The sequence below is a fragment of the Desmodus rotundus genome, chromosome 7, assembly GCF_022682495.2.
Source record: "Desmodus rotundus isolate HL8 chromosome 7, HLdesRot8A.1, whole genome shotgun sequence".
Classification (NCBI taxonomy): domain Eukaryota; kingdom Metazoa; phylum Chordata; class Mammalia; order Chiroptera; family Phyllostomidae; genus Desmodus; species Desmodus rotundus.
The window spans coordinates 2,179,664-2,201,691 of record NC_071393.1 but is presented as its reverse complement, the minus strand read 5'-3'; the positions used below and the strand labels follow the sequence as shown (position 1 = coordinate 2,201,691).

Here is a 22,028-nt window from a genome sequence, read left to right as displayed (position 1 = left end):
GGGCGGATATCCTCCCTGGTGTGAAGTCATTTCATAAGGGTATGTGAGCACCTGGCTCCTCCATAAATAAACTGTAGTGATGGGATCGAGTACGGGGGATGCGGCAGTGAGAGAAATGGGGAGCTGGAAAGAACAGGGCAATGAAAGGCTCTCAGACAGAAGGGACAGCCTGTGCAAAGCCCTAAGGCTGGGTCGAGGTTGGCGACGAAGGAATGAGAGTCAGCGTGGAAAAAAGGTCAGGAGGGGGCAGGGGGGCAGGGGGACAGGGTACGCGGGAAGGACAAAGACGCGGGCAGAGGCCAGATCTCGCTAGCCTCCGAGGTGAAGGGCTTGGATTTTCTTCTGATTGCACGTGGGAAGTATGACCATTTGTGACAGAGTTCCTCAGGGTGTGTCCTCTAGTTCTGGTCTCCTGTCCTGTGACAAGTCCGTCATCCCTGGGGAGGGACTGTGGTGTGACAGCTGAGTTCCTTTCGAGGATCTGTCATTAGGCAGATAAAGGGGACTTCACCGAAAGCCTCACCCTGCATTTGCTGTTTGTCAAGGGCCTTCGGCTCAAAATAATGTAAACGCGAAGTGGCATATTCTGTACTCTTTCGGCAGTGGAGCAAGTTGGGGGGCTGCAGGGGACTCCTGCTGCTGTTCTTCATTAACGCACAGCAGTTCTTCAAAAACTATTAAGTGTATCTTTCTGATAAAAATGGAATAAGAAAGGAAGGAAACAAAGGGAAGGGGGGGTGGCAAGGAAATGGGGAAAGAAAGCGAGGAAAGGAAGGAGGGAGGGAGAAAGAAAAATAAACAGTCCAGAAAGATAAGAATGTAAAGTCAAGGAGTCGCTCGCACCTTCTCCCCAGAGGTGACCAGTGTCTAGAGTAGATCGCGACGTAAGTGACATTGGGCAAGCTATATCATCTGTCCAACGTGATCCGCAGCTCCTACCGGTAAGGTTGTAAACGCTGATGAACACAGCCCGAACCGTGATGAAAGCGCTGTAATAGTTGGTTATTGATCAGGAGCAGAAATACGAAAATACTCGAGACGTATATTACGTACCCAAAGTGGGAGTGCCCCAAGTGGGAAGCTTATGTAGTGGGAGCGCGCTAATCTTTAGATTTGTGGAGACAGCTGCGGGCACGCATTTAAAATAATGCTCTCGGGCCTCCCCGTCGGGGAATCAAACCCCGGTCTCCTGCGTGACAGGTGGGGATACTCACCACTACACTAACGAGGACGAGTCCTAGGTGTGGGTTTTCCCGTTGGTCTATATAGGTATGGTGTTCTCTTCCTACCGCTCCCGCCCACTCCCGGCCGGGCCTTTGCAAGTGCAATGTTTGGCCGGTGGGCTGGTGGGTTCTGAGGGGTCACGGAAAGCCCTGCGTGAATCGATGGAGACACTGAGCATTTAGAAAGACATTTCTTCGAGCGAGAAAAGCTGTGGATTTCTATGCTCACATAAATCCCAAAATCTGGGGATGTAGCTCAGTGGTAGAGCGCATGCTTTGCATGTATGAGGCCCCGGGTTCAATCCCCGGCATCTCCACTTTTGATCCTCTAAATCGGTGGGTTAATCCGTGGGAGCCTGTCAGGAGAGGAGACCCAAACGCCCCTCATCAGCAGACCTGAGTAGGAAGCTCCCTTGGAGACCTGAACGCTGATAGACACTCCTGGGACCCGATCACACATACACAGATCCCTCCACTGGAGAGTCCAATTTGGGTAGTTGAGGGGGTGAACGATCTGCATGTTTTAAGCTAACACTCCTGGTTCATCAGGCAGGAAAACGGGTCATTCAGTGACCCTTATGTCAGGTAAGTGCATGCATGGTGCACCTACTGTGTGCCCAGGCAAGTTCAAGTACCCTGGCATCCTGAGACAGGCCCAGGCTTCTCAGCCTTCCTGGGCTTGATCCTCCAGTTCAGAGTCTAACAGCAAGCAGGTAAGTTACATGAGTCTAAAGGGGATGAGACGGAGGCGGAAGAAGGAAGGTTGCGTGGGGGCACTGCTGGAGACACCTTGTCATGGGTGCCTGTCTGCAGAAACACAGGAGAGGGCAGGTGCCAGGGCCCTGAGGTTGAGGGGGTAGGGTGAGCTCTGTGTTGCAGAGACAGAAAGACTCTGTGCATGGTTTACAGCATTAAGGAAGCAGGGGTTTCAATCTTCCGAGATACTGGAAAGCCTGCTGTGCCAGAATATGGTCAGATTTTGGTTTAAAGGCTCCCTTTGGTGGCTATGTGGAGAATACACCATGTGCCCACAGGAGGGACGCCAGACTCGCCAGGAAGCCCAATTGGTCCAGGCAGGAGGTGAGGGTCAGGGGGTGGGGGTCGTGGAGAGCCAAAGGGAGATCTAGTTGGGGGCACACTGAGGTCAGCTACCAGGCTGGGGAAGTGAATAGTTTGGGAATATTAAACATGTCGTCTTTATTTTGGCTTCCTTATGTAATTACATTATTAAACTTTGGCATTTAGATTGTGATATCAGCACAAACGGATTTAGGAAAAACACCCAAGTGGAAGTGAGAGGAACTGAGCCACCCCGGAAGGTTCCCAGTGCCAAGCGGCCAGCACCGACAGGCTGGTGAGTGGCCATCGGCAAGCTTCAATACACATGTGGGGGACGGTGGGCGCCCCAGACCACCCCGCATTCCACTTCACTAGGACTCACAAGACTTCTACGCCAAGGTTTATTATAGCAAGGGGAGCTGATGACGGCAGAGACAGCCCTCCTTACACCCCCTCCACAGGAGAGGGCGAGCAGCCTGGGGCCCTGCGTGCTGTAGGGAGGGTGCTCTCTGAGGCCGCGCCCTCCAGCCCCGCTGCTCCACACAAGACTAATGTGGCCCACAGAGCACGTTTAGAAAGGGGACCAGCACGCGAGGTAAACCATCATCTGCCCCGTAACAAAGTCGCTAAAAAAGCCACCCCCGGGACAGACTGCCCAGGGGGCCGCAAACTGTGTCCAGAGTCGGGCCAAGATGAGCAAGGGTTTCTGGACAGACCTGGGTGACCATGCCAGAAACAGGCTGCTGTCACCTGCCTCGGTCCCCAGACCAGTCCTCGGCCCTGCGGCCAGTATCAGGTCAGTGGTTGGAGGTCGGTGGCCAGGCTTTCTCGACGTCGGCGTGCACAGCCTGGGGAAGCCACTCGCAGTACTCAGCCAGCAGGTCTGCAGAGGGGCAGGAGGACAGTGTCAGAGCGGCTCTGTGCCCAGCCACCTGCTGCAGGGCAGAGCCTCCTACCATGCCTGGGTTGCCCTGGCAAGCCCCATCCCACCCACTCCCAACCCCTTGGCCAGGGGGCACCTTCCACGGTCAAACCCACATTTGGGGTTTTTCTTCCAAGCAACCAGCAAGGCATCTCGGCAGTTGGCTGTCTCAGCAACAAGGGCTCTCAGAAGGCTCTCCGTCCTGGGCTGCAGCCTGTGGGCAGGGATGTGGGGTGTGAGCCATCATGCCACCCACAGGCTGGCCATGGCCAGGCCAGCCCTGTCCGGGAGGGTGAAGGGGCCTCCCAGCAGGAGAACTGGCCCAGCCCTGAGAGGGTGCTCAAGCCATCTGCTGGCAGGACACCGGGCACCATGCCCCAGTCATGTCCCTGGGAGCACCTGCCTGCTTTCAAGCCCCCCACACTGTCAGGGAAACCAGCCTCAGGAAGGGGCAGGTGTCTTCTCGGGGGTGTCCATGAGCAGAAAGAAAGCAGAAGGGGAGGGGCAGGGGCAGAGGTGATCAGGTGATGACAGGTGGGGTGCAGGTGGGCCTGGGCTCAGCTGGCAGGGAGCCCCCGGGGCTCAGGCACGCAGGGTACCTCCTGCTGGCACCCAGCAGCTCTATATTGGGATGACCAGTGTCTCCTTAAAAGCCCATTTCACCTAGAACCTCAGAGTATGATCTTATTTGGAAAGAGGGTCTTTGGAGGTATAACTGATTAAGACGAGGTCACGCAGGATTGGAGTGGGCCTTATAAGAGGCCAGAGGGGACAGCCACGTGAGTACAGAGGCAGAGATCCAAGTGACTTGGCCATCAGCCAGGGAACACCTGGAGCCACCAGGAGCTGGGAGAGGCAGGAAGACCCTCCCCTGGAGCCTTTGGGAGAAGCATAGTCCTACTGAAAGCTTGATTTTGAACTTCTGGCCTGCGGAACTACAAGAGAATGTATTTCTATTGTTTTATGCCTCTTAGTTGATGGCAATTCGTCACAGTGGCCCGGAACACCAATAGCAGCTTGTGCCGTCACCTGCCACCCCGATGCACCCAGGAAAGGCCGTACCTAGCCCATGTCTTCAGCATTGTGCTGGGGCTGGACAGCAGACAGCCCTGGTAGGAGGCCAGCTTGGGGAAGACCTGAGGAGAGATCACAGGCCAGGGAGAGGTCCTAGGCTCACCATCCACCCACGACACCAAGGAAGGGGCAAGGGGAACCACCCAGTCGCCTACCTGCCCTTCCAGCAGAAAGCGAGCAAAGTGCTTGTAGCAGTCGAGGCCTTCTGGAAAATCCACCTGGACAGCGGGGAGTGGCCAGCCGACACGATCTGGAGGTAGGAGCCAGTGAGGGGCTATGATAGACCCCACAGTCTCCCCAGTCTGCTACTGAGCCCTGGGCCCCATCCAAGAGAGGGACAGGCAGTTTGGGGTGACACCATCTGAGACACACGTCTCCTAGTGCACGGCACGGGACCACATATGAGCCAAAGCCACCAGGAGGTCACCCGACTCACAGAATAGGCTGGCCCGGTGACACAGCACCCGCCCCTTCTCGGGGCAATAGGCAGGGGGCGGCTCCTCCAGGGGCTTGTCGAACTGGCAGTAGGAAGGCAGCAGGACTGGGATCCACTGGACCTCCACAGTCGAGACTCCTGGGGCCCGGGGGGAGGAGGGCAGGGGTCAGAGTGGGCCCTGCAGCCTGGGAAGGGCTAGGGTGTTCTCCCCACCACGGCCCTGGAGACACAGCTCACCAGGGCCACAGTGGGTCAGGCCAGAGGCCGGCCACCAGCTTTGCTACCTTTCATGTACATCTTGGTGGTCTCCACAATTTCCTGGTAGACCACAAAGTCGGGGAGCTCTCTGAAAAGGACGGAACTGGGGTGGATGAAGACAGGGTCATCGAGCAGAGGGGTCTGTGGAGAAAGGGTGAGTGGGCCTGAGTCCAGGAGACACAAGCACCCGGTGAGGCGAGCGCACGTGAACCCAGCTGCAAGCTCGGCCGGGACAGCGGAGGAGTGGCCCGTGCACGGCGCACCCCCCGGGGAGTGGTGTTCAGCCGTGGGAAGACCCAGACACATGGACGGGTGCTGGTGCAGAGAAGCCGGACATAAAAGGCCACAAGTTGCACGATCCTGTCTGTGGGAAATACTCGGAACGTGGTTTCAGGGAGCGGGGAAATGAGCAGATGGGGCAACGACAGTAGTTCTGAGACTGACTGTACTTGGGCCGCCCATCCTGTGAATCTACTGAAAGCCGCCGGCCGGCACTTTAACAAAGCGGGCCGTACGGTGTGTGATTTGGGTCTCAAGTTAAGCGGATGTAAAAGCACAGCTGGGGCGAAGCTCGTGACCAAAGGGAGCTGTGACCACACTGTGCACACCGCCCTGTTCCATGGTGGGGACCACGGCTGAGGACAGGCCCACCCGGACCCTGGATTCCCTCCCCTGCTCCCGCCTGCTGTCCTCTCAGGTGTGCTGACCACACCCACAGCTGGCACCAGGCCAGCAGGACAGACAGAGGGCAGGGAAGGGCAGGAGCCCCAGGTGCGGCGACCACCACGCTGCCCATCCCCCAAGCCAGCGCCCAACCTTGTAGGCGTTCCTCCACTTGTCATCCAGAAGATCCTCGCTCTGGACCCTGCGGGCCAGGTGGTCTCCCAGGCCTGCCATCACGATCTGCTGCAGGTAAGTCACCTGGCTCTCGGAAGGTGGCTGCATCTTGGGGTCCACGAAGAGCCCAGCTTCGGGGCACACGGTGTTCACTGCAAGGGGTGCCAGGCATGAGGACATGCGGGCGTGGGGCTGGCTACACGCTGACCTCTTTGAAGGCCCCACACCCCTCAGCACCAAGCTCCACCTCAGCAGCTGCTGACTGTGGCCCCTCCGCACCGCAGCTGCAGGCAGACAGGCCTCACAGGGCCCAGCCAGCTGCTCGCCCCACAGCTGAGTCCTCCTCCTTAGGACAAAACCCCAAAACCTCTGGGTTTCACTGGCCGAGGCCTGCCCCTTCCGCCTGCCTGGAAAGCGGATGTGAACGAAGCTCTGACTGCTAGCTCAGCCCACGAGGTAGCGTTGAGGACACCACCACGTGCCACGGGTGGTAGGACAGTAGCCCAGAGATGCGTGGACCCTGTGTACCCCGTGAGCCAAGGCTGGGCCCTACTTGGGAGTGGGGGAGCCCAGGATGGGGTGGGCCCAGGGGCAGCTGGTCTAAACCAGAGCCAGGGACAGAGGGTGATGAGAGGGACGTCATCACGAGAAGGACAAGACTGAGAGACAGGCTGATGGAAGAGCATGTGCGTGTCCTCCAAGGACCTCCAAGGCGCCGAGTACTGGCTTGGGGTCATGAATGCGTTTTAGCGAGCAGGTGAATTTGCAAACGTAGAGCTGGTAATCACTGCGGAGCAGCCGCACATGGACAATGCCGCTCAGAACCACTTTGATCTCCGAAAGGGCCACGTTCTCTGCTGGGGCTGCCCGTGGGCGGGGAGCCCAGGGGTCCCAGAGGCTGGTGTTGGGAACATACCTGCAGTGGTCAGCTGGCCTCGCAGGCGCCGGATCTCTGCCATGGCCTTGTACCGCAGCCCGTTGGCCTCACAGAACTGGGGTGAGCAGCCTGCATACTCGCAGGCTCCCACAGCGCCTGGGGAAGAGGGAGGGGTGCGCTCACTCGCTGCCCCCCACTGGCCCTCCCCTCCTCCTCCACGCCCAACACACACCCAGCAGCACCATGAGGTCTCCAAGTTTCAGGGAAGCCCCTTGTCCAGCCCAGATCCTCTTCACTTGGGCCACCCGGGCCCGCTTGCTCTTCAGCCGGGCCAGCTCCTGGTCACTGGCGGCTGGCCTGTAACACAATGCGCCCCCAGCTACTGCCCTGGCCAAGGGTGCAGGGGCAGGGTGCACATCTTCAACCTCAGAACAGGCTCGGAGGCTTAGGGACAAAGACGTTGCCTGGTGGGGTCCCTACCACGATTGAGGTCTTAGGCTCCAGCTCAAAATTCACCCCCAAGTTCACCTGCGGCAGCCAGCAAGATAAACACTGGGCAGGTGTCCCACCCGGCAACTGCACGTGGAGAGTGATGCAAAGAAACAGCCCAACCAAGGACGACATGGCGTATTACTGCGCTGTTTATAAATCACAGCGAGGGGTCCCGACAGCTGCGGAACCCGCCCCCTGGTGTGGGCTGGACAACGAGTCGCTGTCACAGTCCCCCCACCCAAAAACAGCAGCTGGTGCTCCAGATGAGTGAGGCCCGGTCTTTAGTCCTTCACTCATTTTACTAATCTGACCCACACAGCAACGCCGGGACCCTTAGTGCCTCACCCCCATCCACCGTCCAGGTGGGGAAGATGAGCACAGAGAGGTGAAGCCACCTTTCCAGGGTCACACAGGTTGGAAGTGGCAGAGGGAGGTTTGAACCCTAGCAGTCTGGCCCAGGGTCGGGGCTCTCAGCCCTCATGCTCCCGAGCCCTGATGTCAGCATTGTCCGAATAACAGATTATGCAGACATCAGAAGACCGGTGGGTGTGGAGGGGACGAGGGTCTTGTGCAAGGCCACCCGACGAGCCAGTTATCTCCCCGCAAGCCGGGCTCCGGGCCGCCTGTCAGCTGAGGGCGGCCCCGCTAGGCCTGGGCATGGTCCCAGTGCCCAGCCCCACCTGTCCAGCTCCTCGAACAGCTCCCGGACGGTCATGGCAGCCACCAGGGTGATGGCGTAGGGCAGGCAGCCGTGCTGCTGGCTCAGCGCCAGCATCTTGGCGTAGCGGGGCGCCACGGGGAATGTGGCCATTGTCCTGCCCAGTGCGGTGATGGGGCAGCTCAGCCTTGACCTCTGCAGCTGCTTCACCCTGCAGCAGGGGGGAGGCCAGGCAGGCGGGTTGGCTCGGGAGACAGAGGGGCCGAGGACTCGACGGGCACTGGCCTCTCTGCCCCCACCCCCAGCTACCTGTCCGTTTTCGGGGGCGCCTGCAGGGCCCCCAGCGCGATCAGCAGCTCCTCAGCGGCCATGAGGGCCTCCACAGAGGGCGGGGTCGGGAAGGGGAAGTTGACCACCTGGACACGGGGAAGGACGTGGGCGGGAGATGGGAGTGAGTACCAAGGAGCGAGCACGGTGGCTGCGAGAGGGAGCGAGGCCAGGCTGTCCTCTGAGCACCATGCTCGCCAATCGGACGCAGGGGCCTGGACACTCAAGGGGCCCCAGGCTTTCTAAGTCCTTGGGCCAGGGGCTGCTCTGGGCAGTGGGGATGCAGGAAAGCAAGACAGGCTCTGCCGCCCCAGGCTCTTGCTCAACCAGAAGGGGCTGCAGACTCGAGCAAGTGTCCCCAGGCACTAGAATGGCAAGGGGACGGGGATGGTGGCTCCTCAGAAAGAATGACCGATGCAAAACAAGGGTTCTCGTAGACCCCCAGCCACCCCTGCTCACAGCGGCCCAGTGTCCACCAGCTGGGGAGCGGAGAGACATGAGGTCCATGTGCACGCCGGAACGTGATTTGGCCATAAAAGGGAACAAGGCAGTGACCCACACTGCGGCCCGGGAGACACTAAAACACGAGGCTGAGTGAGAGGCCCATCACAGGAGGACGCGCGCTGTGACTCCACTGACGTGGAGTGTCCAGAACAGACAGACGCGGAGCCAGGAAGCAGGCCTGCGGTCGCCCAGGGCTGGGGAAGAACGAATGGGGAACCAGTCCTAACAGGTGTGGGGTGCCCTCTGGGTGCGGGGCTCCTGTCCCGGACTGCGCCACGGCTGCTGGAGCGGGTGGCCCCGCCCCCACACTGAAGACTCCAAGGACACTCTGTGACACCGGAACAGAGAGATACAGGAGGAGTCCCTGTCTGCGTGCGTCTGGGCTAGACCACCGGGCTCAGCTCCCAGGCCCCCTGGGCCACAGCGAAGAGGAGCCAGCCCACGGGGGGCCGGGGCCACCCTAGCCCAGCACACCCGACACCGGGGTGCTGTAGCACAGCGGGGTGACGGCTGGGCCGGGGGCTGCGCTGACCTTTTCGACGTCCAGAGCTTTCATCTGCAGGACCAGGTCTTCGACGGGCCTCCGGGTGATCTCTGGGGGAGGGAAGGGCTCGAAGTCCCCGAAAACAGCGGACGAATAGAGCCTGAGGAAGGCAGGGTCCAGCAGCTCAGAACCCTGAGTGGGCGAGAGGACGCTCGGATGCCCTGCCCCTGCCCTCACGTCGGAACTCGCCCGAGACCAGGGCTGAATGCTATAGGGGCTGCCGCATGCAGGCGGGGGAGGGCTTGAGGCATCACACGCAGAGTTTATCACACAGGGCCTGGCGCGTGGTAATCAGCCATTCCTCACTGGTTTTCTCTGAGTAGTTTCTCAAGTTTCCTTTTTTTGTGATTTATAACAACGTTGGAAAAAACAGCAACGAAGCTTTAAAGAGTAACAGTGCAGAGTGAGAGAAAACCCCCACCAATGTCACCTTCGACAAGGACCCAATACCCACATGACGTGAAGGGCTCTCACAACTCGGCAAAAAACCCCCAAAGAAGGGCCCTGGCTGGTGTGTACTGAGCGCCAGCTGGCTTGAGAACTAAGAGGTCGCGGGTTCAATTCCCAGTCAGGACATGTGCCTGGGTCGAGGGCCAGGTCCCAAGTTGGGGGCGTGCAAGAGGCAACTGATCGATATCTCTCTCTGTTTTCCCTCTTTCTCTCTTTAAAATCAATTAAATAAAGTCGTCAAACACACACAAACACAAAAGCAAAGGGCCGGACTGCGGTGGCAGCAGCAGCAGAGTGAAGAAAGAAGGCATCTGGAGGCCAGAGAGAAAGGAGCACCCTGAAGACAGTCTCCACACAGGGACGTAGGACCCACGTCTCCCGCTCCTCAGGGTGTGGCTGCCGCAGAGCGACCCCAGCGTCCCTGGCGAGGGCCCGGGGTGCCTCACCTGTAGCAGTGGCCGGGCTCCGTCCGGCCCGCACGGCCAGCCCGCTGGTCCGCTGAGGCCTGGGAGATCCAGGAGATGCGGAAGGAGGACACGCCGGTCACTCGGTCGTAGTGCCGCTTCTTGACCTTCCCACAGTCCACCACGTACTTGATGCCTGGGATGGTGAGGGACGTCTCGGCCACATTGGTGGCCACAACACACAGACGAGTCCCCTCCGGGGGAGGCTGGAAGACCTAGGATGGCAGCAGAGGCCGCGAAAAACCCGCCAGAATCAGGAAAGAGTTCGTGTAGGGGCAGAGCCAGCGGTTTCTCCCATCAGAGAGGCTGGCCAGGCTGTGCACGGCCGGGAGGTGACCAGGTTGGAGAGGCCCCAGCCACGATGCTCCTAAGCTAAATGCTGACCACCCAGCTGACCAGTTGGATGGCCCAGCACCTGCTCTGCCCCCATCCCGCTACCCGTGGGGGGCTCCCTGGCCAAGCACCTGCCCTGGCCTCAGCCCGTTACCTGGGCTTGCTTCTCTGGGGCCAGCAGAGAGTAAAGCGGAAGCACATACAGGGGGAGTGAGGCGTCCGGCTGCTCACCTGCAGAGGAGGCAGAGACCCACTGCTACCCTGGCACCCCCAGCAGGAGTTGGCCTCAGCCTGCCCATGCCCACGCTGTCGGAGAGGCCCCTGTGCCAGCCACACTGCCAGGGGCGCAGCCCTCAGTCCCAGTAAAGCAGACAGGGAGGCCAAGCCTGGGTGGAGGGAGGGCTGAGGGGCCCCCAGGGCTCTCCCCAGCCCCACAGCTTGACCAGACGGGGATCGCCTGGCCCACCGTGGACTCCCTTCCTTATACGGGGCCCTGGAGTTGGCTGGGGTGCCCTCGGGCTGCCCCGTGCAGCCTGGGCTGGACAGGGACGGCACTGGGGCTGTCTCCATGTGGAAGCACCCTCTGGAGGAGGACACTCCCCCCAGGTGGCATGGAGGCGTGCGCTCCCCCAGCTATGCTGAGCCCAGGGGTGTCACCCCGTTACAACCCACACAGCAAACCCTCGAGGGCCTGTCGGGGGCCAGGAAGCAGCAGGGCTCAACTCGGGCGAGAGGCAGAAACTCGAGGTCACATCCCGTGACCCAGAGCCCCCAGGGGCATCAGAGAGCAGGGGCTCAGTGGACGCCTGCTGAGCGCTTGAGCTGAATGCACATGTGTGGGGGCTGCACCTCCGTCTGCTCCATCATCCCCCAGGTCCAGGTCAAGGTCGGAGCCCAGGGCCGCCTCCTCGTCATCCATTTCTGCTTCCCTGTCCTCGTCACCTTCGCCCACTGGCAGCACTGAATAACTGTCCAAGCTGATCTGGGGCAACGCCTATGGAAAACAAGACGTCAGCACCACAGGCTGTAGGTGACCACGCGCAGAAACTTGTCATGAGCAGGAAAAACATGGACAACGCCCAGCTCTGCTACCACGAGCCACGCACCCACGGCAGACCACATAACCCCTTTCTGCCTGGGCTGCCTCGTCTAAAAATGGGGGATGATCATAGGATGATTCGCTCACACACAGAAAGAATGCAGGACCCCGCCTCCGGAAGCTTCCTCCAGGACTGCAGAACGGGCAGTCTTGGTGTTCCATGTCTTGGCTGGCCCTAGGGCCTCTGGGGCAGCGCTTTCAACAGGAGTCCCTCCACAGTAGGGAGGGGCTGGGCCCGTGGTGGCCGACGTTGTCCCCAGCACCTGCAGTGGCCCCTGGGCACCCAGAATGAGTGACGACTGGGGAGGAGGACCTTAGTTTTGTTTCTCTTCAACCAAATTTCCATGTACACAGCCCTGCAGGGGGTCAGGGAGGGGGTGGTGGCCACCACACAGGCCAGGTAGCTTCAGAAGCCCCTGCCACCCTATACCTACCGCCACCTGGGCCTTCCTCGCCCTCGCCCGAGACTTCTTAAACTTCCTTGTTTCTTCTACCGAGTCCTTCTGTTCTTCTTTTTCTGGAAAAGGTGAGCTGATCAGGGAAGAAGACACCCTGTGGCTCACGCTACTTCACTGTGCAGAGCAGGGTCACCATGCTGGTGGCCTTCATCAGGGGGACAGGTGGGCAGACAAAGGAGCAGCTCTTACACAGGTACGTGGGGCCCCTGAGTGCCCAGTCTCCCGGTTACCTGGCGGCCGGGGCCTGGCGTGCGGGAAGGCCCTCCGGAGCCGGCGACACAGGGCGTGCACCTCGGCCTGCCCCGTCAGGAACACCAGGATGCCGCCTGCGGGAAGAACAAGGCCTCTGTTAGCCGTTCACCCACGCAGCAAACACCGACGTAGCCACGACCACCGGCTCAGCTGTGGCGCTGAGGGCCGGCCATGAGTGAGGAGGACCCGTCGAACCAGGAGACATGGACGGGCACTGGCAGCCACCTCCCAGACTGAGTGTGGCGGGACGGGGATTCCACAGCTACCATCTAGCCCGACCCGGCAGCTCCACGGTAAGGAGATCGGGAAGGAGGGGTGCAAACCAGAACCTGCCCATGGCAGCTAAAGAGGAAGAAGCGACCCAGCGCCCCTCGAAGGGTGAAAGGTTAGACAGAAGGTGGTCCTTCCGTGAAAAGGACTAAAGCTCTGACCCTGGCCACAGCGTGGATGAACCTTGAGAACATGATGCTGAGACAGACACAAAAGGCCACACTGCGTGGTCCTATTTAGTACATGAACTGCGCAGAACAGGTAAATCTGCGGAGACAGGGAAGGGGAAGCCAGCTTCAGGAGCAACTTCAGGTAAATCCTGTGACGGAGCAAGTGCTGGGGGACCTGGGGCTGCAGGCACCTGTGCCAGCTGACCCCTGCCTGGTCAGATGTGGACAGGCCCCCCCCCCCCCCCCCGTTAGTCACTGAAGCCTCACAAAAGTTGGGGTGGAGCTCGGCAGCGCAGGTGCTATAATCACCCTGGAACCGGGGAGGAAACTGAGTAACAAGGACAAGAAACCTCCGAACCACTCAGAGGAGGGCGGAGCCCCGCTGCCTGCCTCCGTGCGCCTGGAGGGGCCTCACCTGCAGGCAGCATGCGGTGGATCTTGCACACCTTTCGGAAGCACTCGCCACTGTAGTCTTCCAGCGGCGTCCGCTTGTTAAAATGCACTGTCACCGGGAACTGCCGGGACTTCACCTGTGACAGACGCCCGAGGGACGAGCTTCAGCCCAGGCTTGGTCCCTCCCCCTTCCTGGACTCTCTGACCACTAGGCTTCCGTCCACTGCTAGGGCACTTCCTTACTACCAGTGTCCTTACTGTCGAAGCTGACAAGATCCTGCCCGCCCTGCTGCCCGAGACCCTGGCCAGAGCGTCACCTTGATGACGGGGGGTGGCTTGGGAAAGAGCCGCTGGTTCTGGGTGAAGTCCTCCACCCGCAGCGTGGCCGACATGATGAGCAGCTTCAGTGGCTTGAGCCTCTGTGGGATGGACGACAGGCTTAGTGACCCGCGGCTGCCCAGGGCCGGGCAGACTGCTGGCCCCCAGCGTCCTGGCAGTCCCGACCCCTCAGCCTCCGTCTGGGTTGCCAGAGATGCCAGAAAACATAGGGGAAGTGAGTCGAGAGCAGGATCCTCCTCTCCCAGGGTGGTGGCTCCTTCAAGGGGGTCCTTAATGTCCCCAAAGTTAAGCTGCAATGGCAGCATGACCCTCGGGTCCCCCCACTGCAACCTCCCAGCCTCACTCCCATCCCCTCACTTCCTCCAGCCCTACCCCCTCACCACTTCCTGCAGGGCCGGCTCACAGCGCCTCTTTAAATGAAGCCCAGAGGGGCTGGCCGGCACACCACACACGTAACTGCCGTCTGTCTCACGAGCACTCTGTGCCTGAGACTCAGACAGAGTAGCGTGTCCTCTTCCCAGCCGGCCTGGGAGGCCACCACCCCAAGCTGGTGTTCCCTGACCCAGCAGGCCCCTTGGGGGTGGGGGTGGCAGGGGTTGACCCTGGGCCGGGCACTGAGCACACAGATCAGACTCGGAACTCCAGGCCATGGCCAGCGGTCCCATTTCTGGATCCCGAACACTTGGCTGGGGCCTTAAGCCAAACCCAGTGGGGCCTGGCCGACCACACGCTCCTCGCTGGAGCCCCTAACTTTGGATGGAGGGGATGACGACAGTCTCTGAGGCCGGACCCAGGACTCCCGCATGGGCTGCTACACCAAGACCCGCAGTCCGGCCCTGGGCCTGGGGACCTTGTCCCAGCAGCAGCCTGGTTATTGGCCTTGGGACAAGGGGCTCCTGGCACCCCGCCTCCCGCCCTACCTTCGCCCGGAGAGACGTGATGCGGGACAGGAGGCCGATGAGGATGTCCGTGTACACGCTGCGCTCGTGCGCCTCGTCGATGATCACCACCTTGTACTTCAGCAGCAGGAAGTCCTGGCGGGTGGAGACCAGCAGCATGGTGCCACCTGGGGACACTTCACACCCCTGAACTCCCACTCAGGGATCCCCTCTGACAGCAGGCACTCCTTCCGGAGCGCTCCGCCGGAGGTCCTGGCCGGTGACTCCCCTGCCCCGGGCCTCAGCGCCTTCATTTGCGCAGTGGGGTCAACAGCGATCACCTCATGGGGTTCTGGGGGAGTTTCAATGACAGTGACTGCCTGTGAAGTGCCCAGGGGCCGGGGCCGGGCAGAGAAAGGGCAGCTACTATTTATTAGATCGGAGCTACCAGGCGCAGATGCCCATGGGCCGCAGAGGGCGGGAACTGCACGTGAGATGTGGGGTGGGGACCAAGGGCAACTACCTGGACCACTGTACACCCCACGGAAAGGGGCCGTCAGACCCCAAAGGGAGCTCACGGCCGCCTTCCTGAGTGTGAGGAAGAGTCACCTCTGCCCTCCCGACCCTGGGCAGGGGGAGGTCACACAGTCAGTGAGGAGCGGTGGGCATGTGGCTGCTGCACAGGTCTGCGAACCCAGCCATGATAAAAGCTCGAGCCCACGTGTAACGAGGTGCTAAGGTGCTCTCCCGCACTCTCCAACTGCTGCTGCAAAACCTTTACGTGAGGGAGGCACCTGCTTGCAGATCGAGACACTAAGGCCCAGAGAGCTTAAGTGACTGGCCCAAGGTCATGCAGCCGTTGGCACGGACGGCAGCTGCTTACGCGTGCGGCGACGCCCTCACCCCAGGCTGCCTGCACGCATCGGCCTTGCCTTCTGAGACTGGAGGAGCAACCCACCTTCTGGATTTCCTTGAGCAGCACGCCGTCCGTCATGAACTTGATTCTGGTCTCTTCAGTCACGTTCCCTTCGTATCGGATCTGATAGGAGACGACCCTGTGGGCCCAGGGCAGGTGAGTCCCCCAGAGGTCTCACTGGTTGGGGCTGCAGCCTCGTGGCCAGTTCAAGGCTGGCAGCGGAGAAGGCCTGGCCCCAGTGGGTGGGCGGCCAAGGGCCAGGACCCCCAAGAAGGCCCAGACACCTGCCCACCTGCTCTCCCTCCCCGGCGCGAAGGGGAAGGCAGCTGGCACGGCCAACTGAAGAGCATGCCGACCAAACACGAGCGGGGACGCTGGCTGGAGCCCGACTGACCCGCTGCCTGGAAGAGCTTTGCTGAGAGACAGGCAGGGGGGCCCGAACACGGGCTGCGGGACACAGGGCAGGGACGCTGCGTGGCCGTCAGGGCACTGCGGTTGTGTTTTAAAGAGTCCTGTTTTTTAAAAAGTCTTGGTTGAAAAAGGAAAAATAAATAAATAAATAAAAAATCTTGACCGACGTGTCCGACCCACATAGCAAATGCTGCGGTGCCATGATGTGCCACTGGGACTTCTCCTCAGCTGGGGCAGGAGAGGGGTACAGAGCTGACCGTCACTGAGCCTGGGCCTTGGGTACACGGGGCCCATTGTCCTAGCCGTCCTCCCTTTGTACAGGTTCGTCCTTTTCACAGCGGGAAGTTGAAACGTGCAAACCAGCAAGTCACCCCAACGTGGCCTGGAGCCCGGAGGGTGCTGCTCAGCCAGAGAACACGGCCAAGGCAAATCTGTCCACAGCGTCTGTGCCTTCTGACTTCAGATGGCAGGGGACAGCCACCCCTGCTCCCCTGAGTTCCCTGGTGAAGACTGCCCCAGCTCCGTGCCAACTGCTCTCCGAGGCAAGTCCTACAGCCCCATCACCAAGAGAGGGTCTGCATTTCAGAACCCCTAGCTTTCAATGGATGTGGCGATGCTAAAAACCAACCACTGCCCGCTGGCGTGTGCCCACTGCTGCTCTGTTGTCCTCGGGTCCCTGTTAAGGGCCAATTTGTCTGCTCAGTAGATTACATGTGATGTGAGCCTAAGGGCCTGGCTGGCCTGTCCCAGCTCCACCCCCCTGCCTAGGAGGGTCCTGCCGACTGATGTGCAGAAAACCTTCTCACGTGAGGAGACCCCTGTCTTAGGTACGGGAGTGACGGAAGTGACGCTCTCCCCGAGTGCCCTCAGCAGGGATGAGGGCCTGCGACGCTGCTCAGATCCTCTGGGACAGCTGACCCTGGACAGGGCCAGAGGACCCCCCTGTGCACCCCTAGAGTCTAAACGCTCACCGCTGCGACAGGTTCATCTCCTTGGCCACGCGCTGGGACATGGCCACAGCGGCCACTCGGCGGGGCTCCGTGACGCCGATGATGCTGCCATCGCTGGGGGACAGAGAACGCAGGGCATCAGCAGTGCCCTGTCCCCCCACTGTCTGTCCCAACGTCACACACCGTTCCGAGGCAGGACTCATCGCACAGAGGTGGCCCTCACCGGGGCCATGGGACACATACACCAGGCAGGGCACCTGAGCATCGCTTGGCCGTAAGTGTGGATTGGGCCATAGGCCAGCACACAAATGGCCCAACAGGCCCTGGCGATGGACGCCAGGCATAGGGCCACTACCAAGGGGACAGGCTCTGGTCTGGGCGGTGCAGACAGGTCAGCTCAGCAGGCCAGGCTGGCCCCTGCAGGGAGTGCTGAACTGAGGTGGCCTCGGGGACCCGGCCGCATGGGCCCGAAGTGCTGACAGGTGACACCCTGCTGCACGTGCCAGGGACTGATCTAAGCGCCTCACACAAGCTGGGTCACCTCATGGACTCCTCCCGCCCCCTGGTTCCGGAACGAGGCCCAGAGACGGGAAGCAGCTCGCTTGCAGTTGAGAAGCTGGCGCGCGGCAGGGCCGGACTGGGCCATGGGAGACCGTGCCTGTAAGGACCTTTGGGGACAGCATCTCCATGGTCACCTAGGCCCCCACCTGCTGTAGCCTGCTTCGTAGAGAAACTGGGGCACCTGTGTGGTCTTCCCGCTGCCGGTCTCCCCACACACAATGACGACGGGGTGCTCGGCCACCGCCTCCATTATCACTTGCTCTTCAGAGAGAATCGGGAGCTTCAGGCGTTCTTGCTGCAGAGAGAGGAAGTCAGCGCTGGGGAGTGGGGGCGGGGCCCCTGCAGAGTGGCAGAGGGCATAAGGGGACCTTGCTCAAGGACTATACAGGGCGATGTGGTCTCCGTAAAGGTAGCAGCTGGCACGTGGCCAGCGCTCAGACACGGGGGACTAAGCATGTCCCCTGGTGAGTGGAAGCCTTGAGCCTTGGGGACGGGGACCCTTCAGAGGCAAGACCCATCGTCCTCAGGGACAGCTCGGCTGGTGCCAGGCAGCTGCCAAGAAACAGGAACTCAGCCGTTGCTGGTGAGGTTGACATATATGTGCAGGTGTTGCCCCCTCCGCACCCTCAGGCCCTCGCCACGCGGCCTACGTTCTCGTCACAGACTCCGGAGCCTCAAACCTGCATTTCCGGGGAGCGGTTCACGGGGACGAAGATGGCGGGCTTTGCAGGGGGTCTGGCCAGGGAGGCGGCTGCGGCCACAGGGGCTGAAGGCACCGCAGGAGTCCCAGCGGGAGGGAGCGGATCAGTGGGCACCAGGCTCTCCCCCGCGCTCCCTGGCCAAGCTGGCGGCAGTTGCGGCACCATCATTCCCGCGCCGGCCTCCACCTGCTCGGCGGCCGGGGCCTCGTCAGCTTCAGACTCCACCGAGGACTCGGACTCTTCTTCTGCCTCCTGGAGACGGCACTTCCGGTGGGCCCCGCTGAGGCTGTTGATCTCCTGACCCTGGGCCGTGACCTCGTCGGCCTTCCTGCCGGGAGAGCCAGAAGTCTGACAGAAGGCCCTGGGACTGACCGAGGCAGCTCTGGGCTGCAGCCACCGTCAGAGGCCCCGCCCCTGCCTGCCCCAGGGCCTTTGCTCCCGCCCTCACCTCACTAGAACGTCATCTCTCAGGGCTCCCCCTGAACTGTCTCCCCTTTCCCCAGTGTTCACTTCTGCCTCGTGTTTACCAGCGCTAGACAGAGGTGTGTTCGTGTGATCGCAGTCCCCCCTCCCCGCCATGAAGGGAAGCTTGTTCAGCATTTTGTTTGGGGCCCTGTTCTAAGCCCAGGGCCAAGGAGAGCCTGGGACACAGTCGTCCCACGCACAGCAGTGTTTACAGGGCCCCGGCCGGCACCAACAAGACCAGCAGAGCGAGCCGATGTGAGACCGCAGTGAGTGGGGGTCTCAGGGAGGGCCCCAGGGGCTCCGCCTAAGGCCGGGGGTCCTGCAGCAATGCCAGCAGTGTGATGGAATCGCCCAACGGCTCAAGACTAGGGAAGAATCTGTATTTTCATGGGAAATCTCGTTCTTTTTTTAAAAGAGATTTTATCTTTAGTGAGAGAGGGAGGGAGGAAGAAAGAAAGGGAGAGAAACATTGACCGGTTGCCTATTGCACGCCCCACACTGGGCACCTGGCCTGTAACCCAGGCATGTGCCCTGACTGGGAATCGAACCAGCAAAACTCTTTGTGGGTTGATGCCCAACCCACAGAGCCACACTGGTCAAGGCCCTCCCGATTCTTAACTGTTGGCTACATTGGGTTGAATAGAGTCCCCCCAAAATTCAGGTCCCCGGAGACTCAGAACATGACCTCCTTTAGAACTAGGGTTTTAGCAGGTGTGGATTAAGATGGGGTCACACTGGACTAGGGTAGGCCCTACACCCAGGGACTGGTGCCCTCGTAAGGAGACACACACCAGGAGGACACCATGTGACAATGGGGCAGAGACTGGAGAGGCATGTCTAAAAGACAGCCATCTGCAAGGCCTGCCGGCCAGCACCAGAAGCCAACAGAGGGGCATGGGACAGATGCTCCAGCCTCCAGAAGGGACCACCCGGTGGACACCAATGTCTGGGGCCTCTACCCACTGGGAGCATTACAGGACCCTGCAAACATATTTCCTTCCAACGCTCAGCCCCGGGAAGATGCCATCACCTGGGCGGGACAGGCTTCAGAAGGGGTTGGCTGACTCACTCTCTGGCGTGGTACATGCGGTCCCCGGTGCCCAGCTGGGACGTGGTGTAGTAGAGCCTCAGCTCTGCCTCCGAGACCTGGACCTCACTCAGTTTCTGCAGCATCTGTGCGCGCTGGGGTGGGACACAGGTGTGTCAGACAGGTGGCAGCGTCACGAGTCTCTTGTCAAGGGGAAGTGAGACTCTACACAACATTCAGCATGTCCGACGCCAACAGCCTTTTTAAACTGACGGTCAAATCGCAGTCACTCTGTCGTGGGGTGTTCTTACACCAGCGGACGCGCCACGAGAGCTCGGGGTGGCTGCGTTACCACTTGCGGGGTCCGGGGTTGGGTAAGCGAGGCTCTCTCAGCCTCGCTCTGTCACAGCACGCTGTCTTGAATAAAAAGCAGCCTGTGGGGACATGCCCAGCGTTTCTCTTATTTTGGAAGTTATGTGTATTTTACATGTGCTTCGACACATGTGTTTGGCACTTAATGAAAGAAAACAAGGCAAGGACAGTGGGGGAAAGCACTGCGCCGGATTTTAAAAGGACACGCGGAAGAGTAAGTGCTCGGGGGGACGAGCGTCAGACTGTCCCCTGCTGGAGTCACAGCACTCCGCACGGTGACCCTGACAGAGCATCAAATGGGACTCGGCGAGGCCTCAAGATCAGGGTTTCTTAGTCTCCCCTCTGCCAGCATTTTGGGGCTCAGACCTGCCCACCCCTGCCCCATCTCTCTCCAGTGTGGAAAGCCGTGCACAGACCCTGATGGGGCAGCAGGTGTACCTGGCTCTTTTTCTCCTTCTGCTCTAAGATTTTCTGCAGCATCTTCCGCTCTTTCTTGGTCAGAGGCTTCTTCTTCTTCGACGGCGGAGGGGCCTTGGTCTTCTTTTTCTTCTTCCCCGGCAGGACGAGGGCGTTGCTGGCATCGACTCCTTTCAACGTGCCCCTATCTAAAAGGACACGCTTGTCTGACCTGCAGCCCCAGGGGCCAGGAGACGCCGGCAGTGCTTAGGGTTCCCCTAAAGCTGGTTTCCTCTGGGGCCCTTTCAGCCCTTCGTGGGAACCCCTTGAGTGCCCACACAGGAATGGGGGTGCAGACCCATCCACCCAGCACCTGCCACGGGTCAGGCTCTGCTGTGAGCCAGGGCCCCTCCATCCCAGTGTGGGTACACACTGTAACAAAGTGTTCCTCAGCGTGGGGGCTGCTCTCAGCGGGTCTGGGGGATGGAAGCTGTTCTCACAACAATGTTACAACGTACCTATTTTTAAATGTCACCGCCTGAAAGTATATGATGCAGACCTACATTCAGCTATCACATCCCTCTTCAACTCAACCTGCCGCAGCAGTTTGGTGCGTGACCCTTCCTGCCTGACATCTAACCCTGGGGCGCCCTCTGCAGTGCCCCTAACGGGCAGTGTCTGATCCTATTATTAACTGCTCAGGCTCCCTACCTGTTCATGTCAACAGCAAGAGAGGCTGTGTGGCCGTCATTAAGAATGAGACACTTTTAAGCAACGTGGCTATCTCCCACAGCCACGGTCCTCGCTGTGACCCAGGAGGCCCTAGGTGACCCTGCCCCCATTTTTAAATTTCACCTCCACTCGGCCATTGTGGCCGCCTTCAGGTCTTGCCTCAAAGGACGCTTTCTCCGTGAAGCCCTCCCCATCCTGCGCAACATCACAACTTGCCCAATCACCCCTTCTGTTCATCTCCTTAGTAATGACAACCACCAGCGGTCTGTATAGTTCACGTGTTTGCCTTTGCCTGCCTCCTCCCAGGGGCAGCTAAGCTCTGTACCGCGGGGATTTTTTCCCCTTAAATCTCCTTTTCTGTCCTGTTTCCAGCGCCTAGCACTTTGTAGGTGCTCCTACTAACAGGAGTGTCGAGCAGCCTGGAGTTGAGCAGGCAGGTCTGGGCTCAAAATATGACTTTAGGGCAAGGAGATTATAATCGAAGCCATCAGGATGGATGAAGTGAACTTATTTTCTTCCCCAAATTCTCTACGCTGGGCTGGCCTCTAAGCGAGAGAAACCCCAGGTATTGTTCCAAATTCAGGTAAAATTAAATAAACTGTCACTGTCCGGGAGACCTTCAGCCCCCACCGGCCGGCCCTGGATGCGAGACCCTCGGTGGCCCTTCTCCCGAAACCCAGCCCCCGGATGCTTACCCTCCAGTTCCAGTAGCACAGGGGGCGGCTCTGGGGGGCCTTGCGAGGGGCCGGGGGCCACCTGCTGGCGCCCCTTGGCGTTGTACCGCCTGCGCAGCTTCCCCATGGCGCCCAGTTCCTGCTCAGCTCTTGCTGGGATCCCCAGCAGCGCACCCCCAAGGACCGGCCCACGTGGGCTTGCTGATTGCCGCTCAAGCCGGAAAACTTCCGGGCTGAGCTCTCGCGAGAGCTGGGACCAACCCGCCCGCCGGGGGCGTGGCTTGGGGGTGGGGCCCTGTGGAAAGGCGGGGCCTGGTCGGGGAAGGGGCGGGGCCAATTTAAACAGGAGACTTTTCACTTAGTGTAGTCTGAGTCTCTTAATTTGAATTATTTACTACTATGGATTTGGCTCTTTAGGAGTGGAAGTGTTTTGTCACCTTTAAAAACATAACCCTGCCTCTAATTACAAACGTCTTCTCTCCTTTTTGTTTCTCATTTGCATTTTT

General features: G+C 60.1%; 1 protein-coding gene, 1 long non-coding RNA gene and 1 other non-coding gene across 5 annotated transcripts; 2 read left to right on the top strand and 1 right to left on the bottom strand.

Annotated features, from left to right (window-relative positions):
• Nucleotides 1-78: 78 nt before the first annotated feature.
• Nucleotides 79-10,113, top strand: LOC123480383 (uncharacterized). Its single transcript, XR_006656370.3, has 4 exons — nt 79-235; nt 2,469-2,577; nt 4,179-4,534; nt 9,896-10,113. It is a non-coding gene; the product is annotated as an uncharacterized lncRNA (long non-coding RNA).
• TRNAA-UGC (transfer RNA alanine (anticodon UGC)) lies at nt 1,469-1,540 on the top strand. Its single transcript has one exon. It is a non-coding gene; the product is annotated as a tRNA-Ala (tRNA).
• Nucleotides 2,670-21,746, bottom strand: DHX37 (DEAH-box helicase 37). 3 transcript variants are annotated; one of them, XM_024567038.4, is made up of 27 exons: nt 21,544-21,746; nt 20,159-20,325; nt 19,391-19,503; nt 17,836-18,184; nt 17,302-17,450; nt 16,616-16,708; nt 15,276-15,372; nt 14,360-14,473; nt 13,418-13,519; nt 13,123-13,237; nt 12,246-12,341; nt 11,992-12,074; nt 11,308-11,452; nt 10,613-10,689; nt 10,108-10,340; nt 9,200-9,311; nt 8,146-8,252; nt 7,859-8,047; nt 6,919-7,043; nt 6,726-6,842; nt 5,789-5,961; nt 4,999-5,113; nt 4,715-4,852; nt 4,434-4,528; nt 4,267-4,340; nt 3,321-3,418; nt 2,670-3,165 (listed from the first exon to the last, which is right to left on the bottom strand). In XM_024567038.4, the coding sequence occupies exons 1-27, from the start codon at nt 21,647-21,649 to the stop codon at nt 3,080-3,082; spliced, it is 3,468 nt and encodes a 1,155-aa protein (XP_024422806.2). In that variant the 5' UTR covers nt 21,650-21,746; the 3' UTR covers nt 2,670-3,079. The 3 variants fall into 3 exon arrangements, with proteins under 3 accessions (XP_024422806.2, XP_053783675.1, XP_045056595.2); XM_053927700.2 differs by having other exon boundaries at nt 3,302-3,418; nt 4,267-4,528; XM_045200660.3 differs by having other exon boundaries at nt 4,267-4,528.
• Between the last annotated feature and the right edge of the window lie 282 nt (nt 21,747-22,028).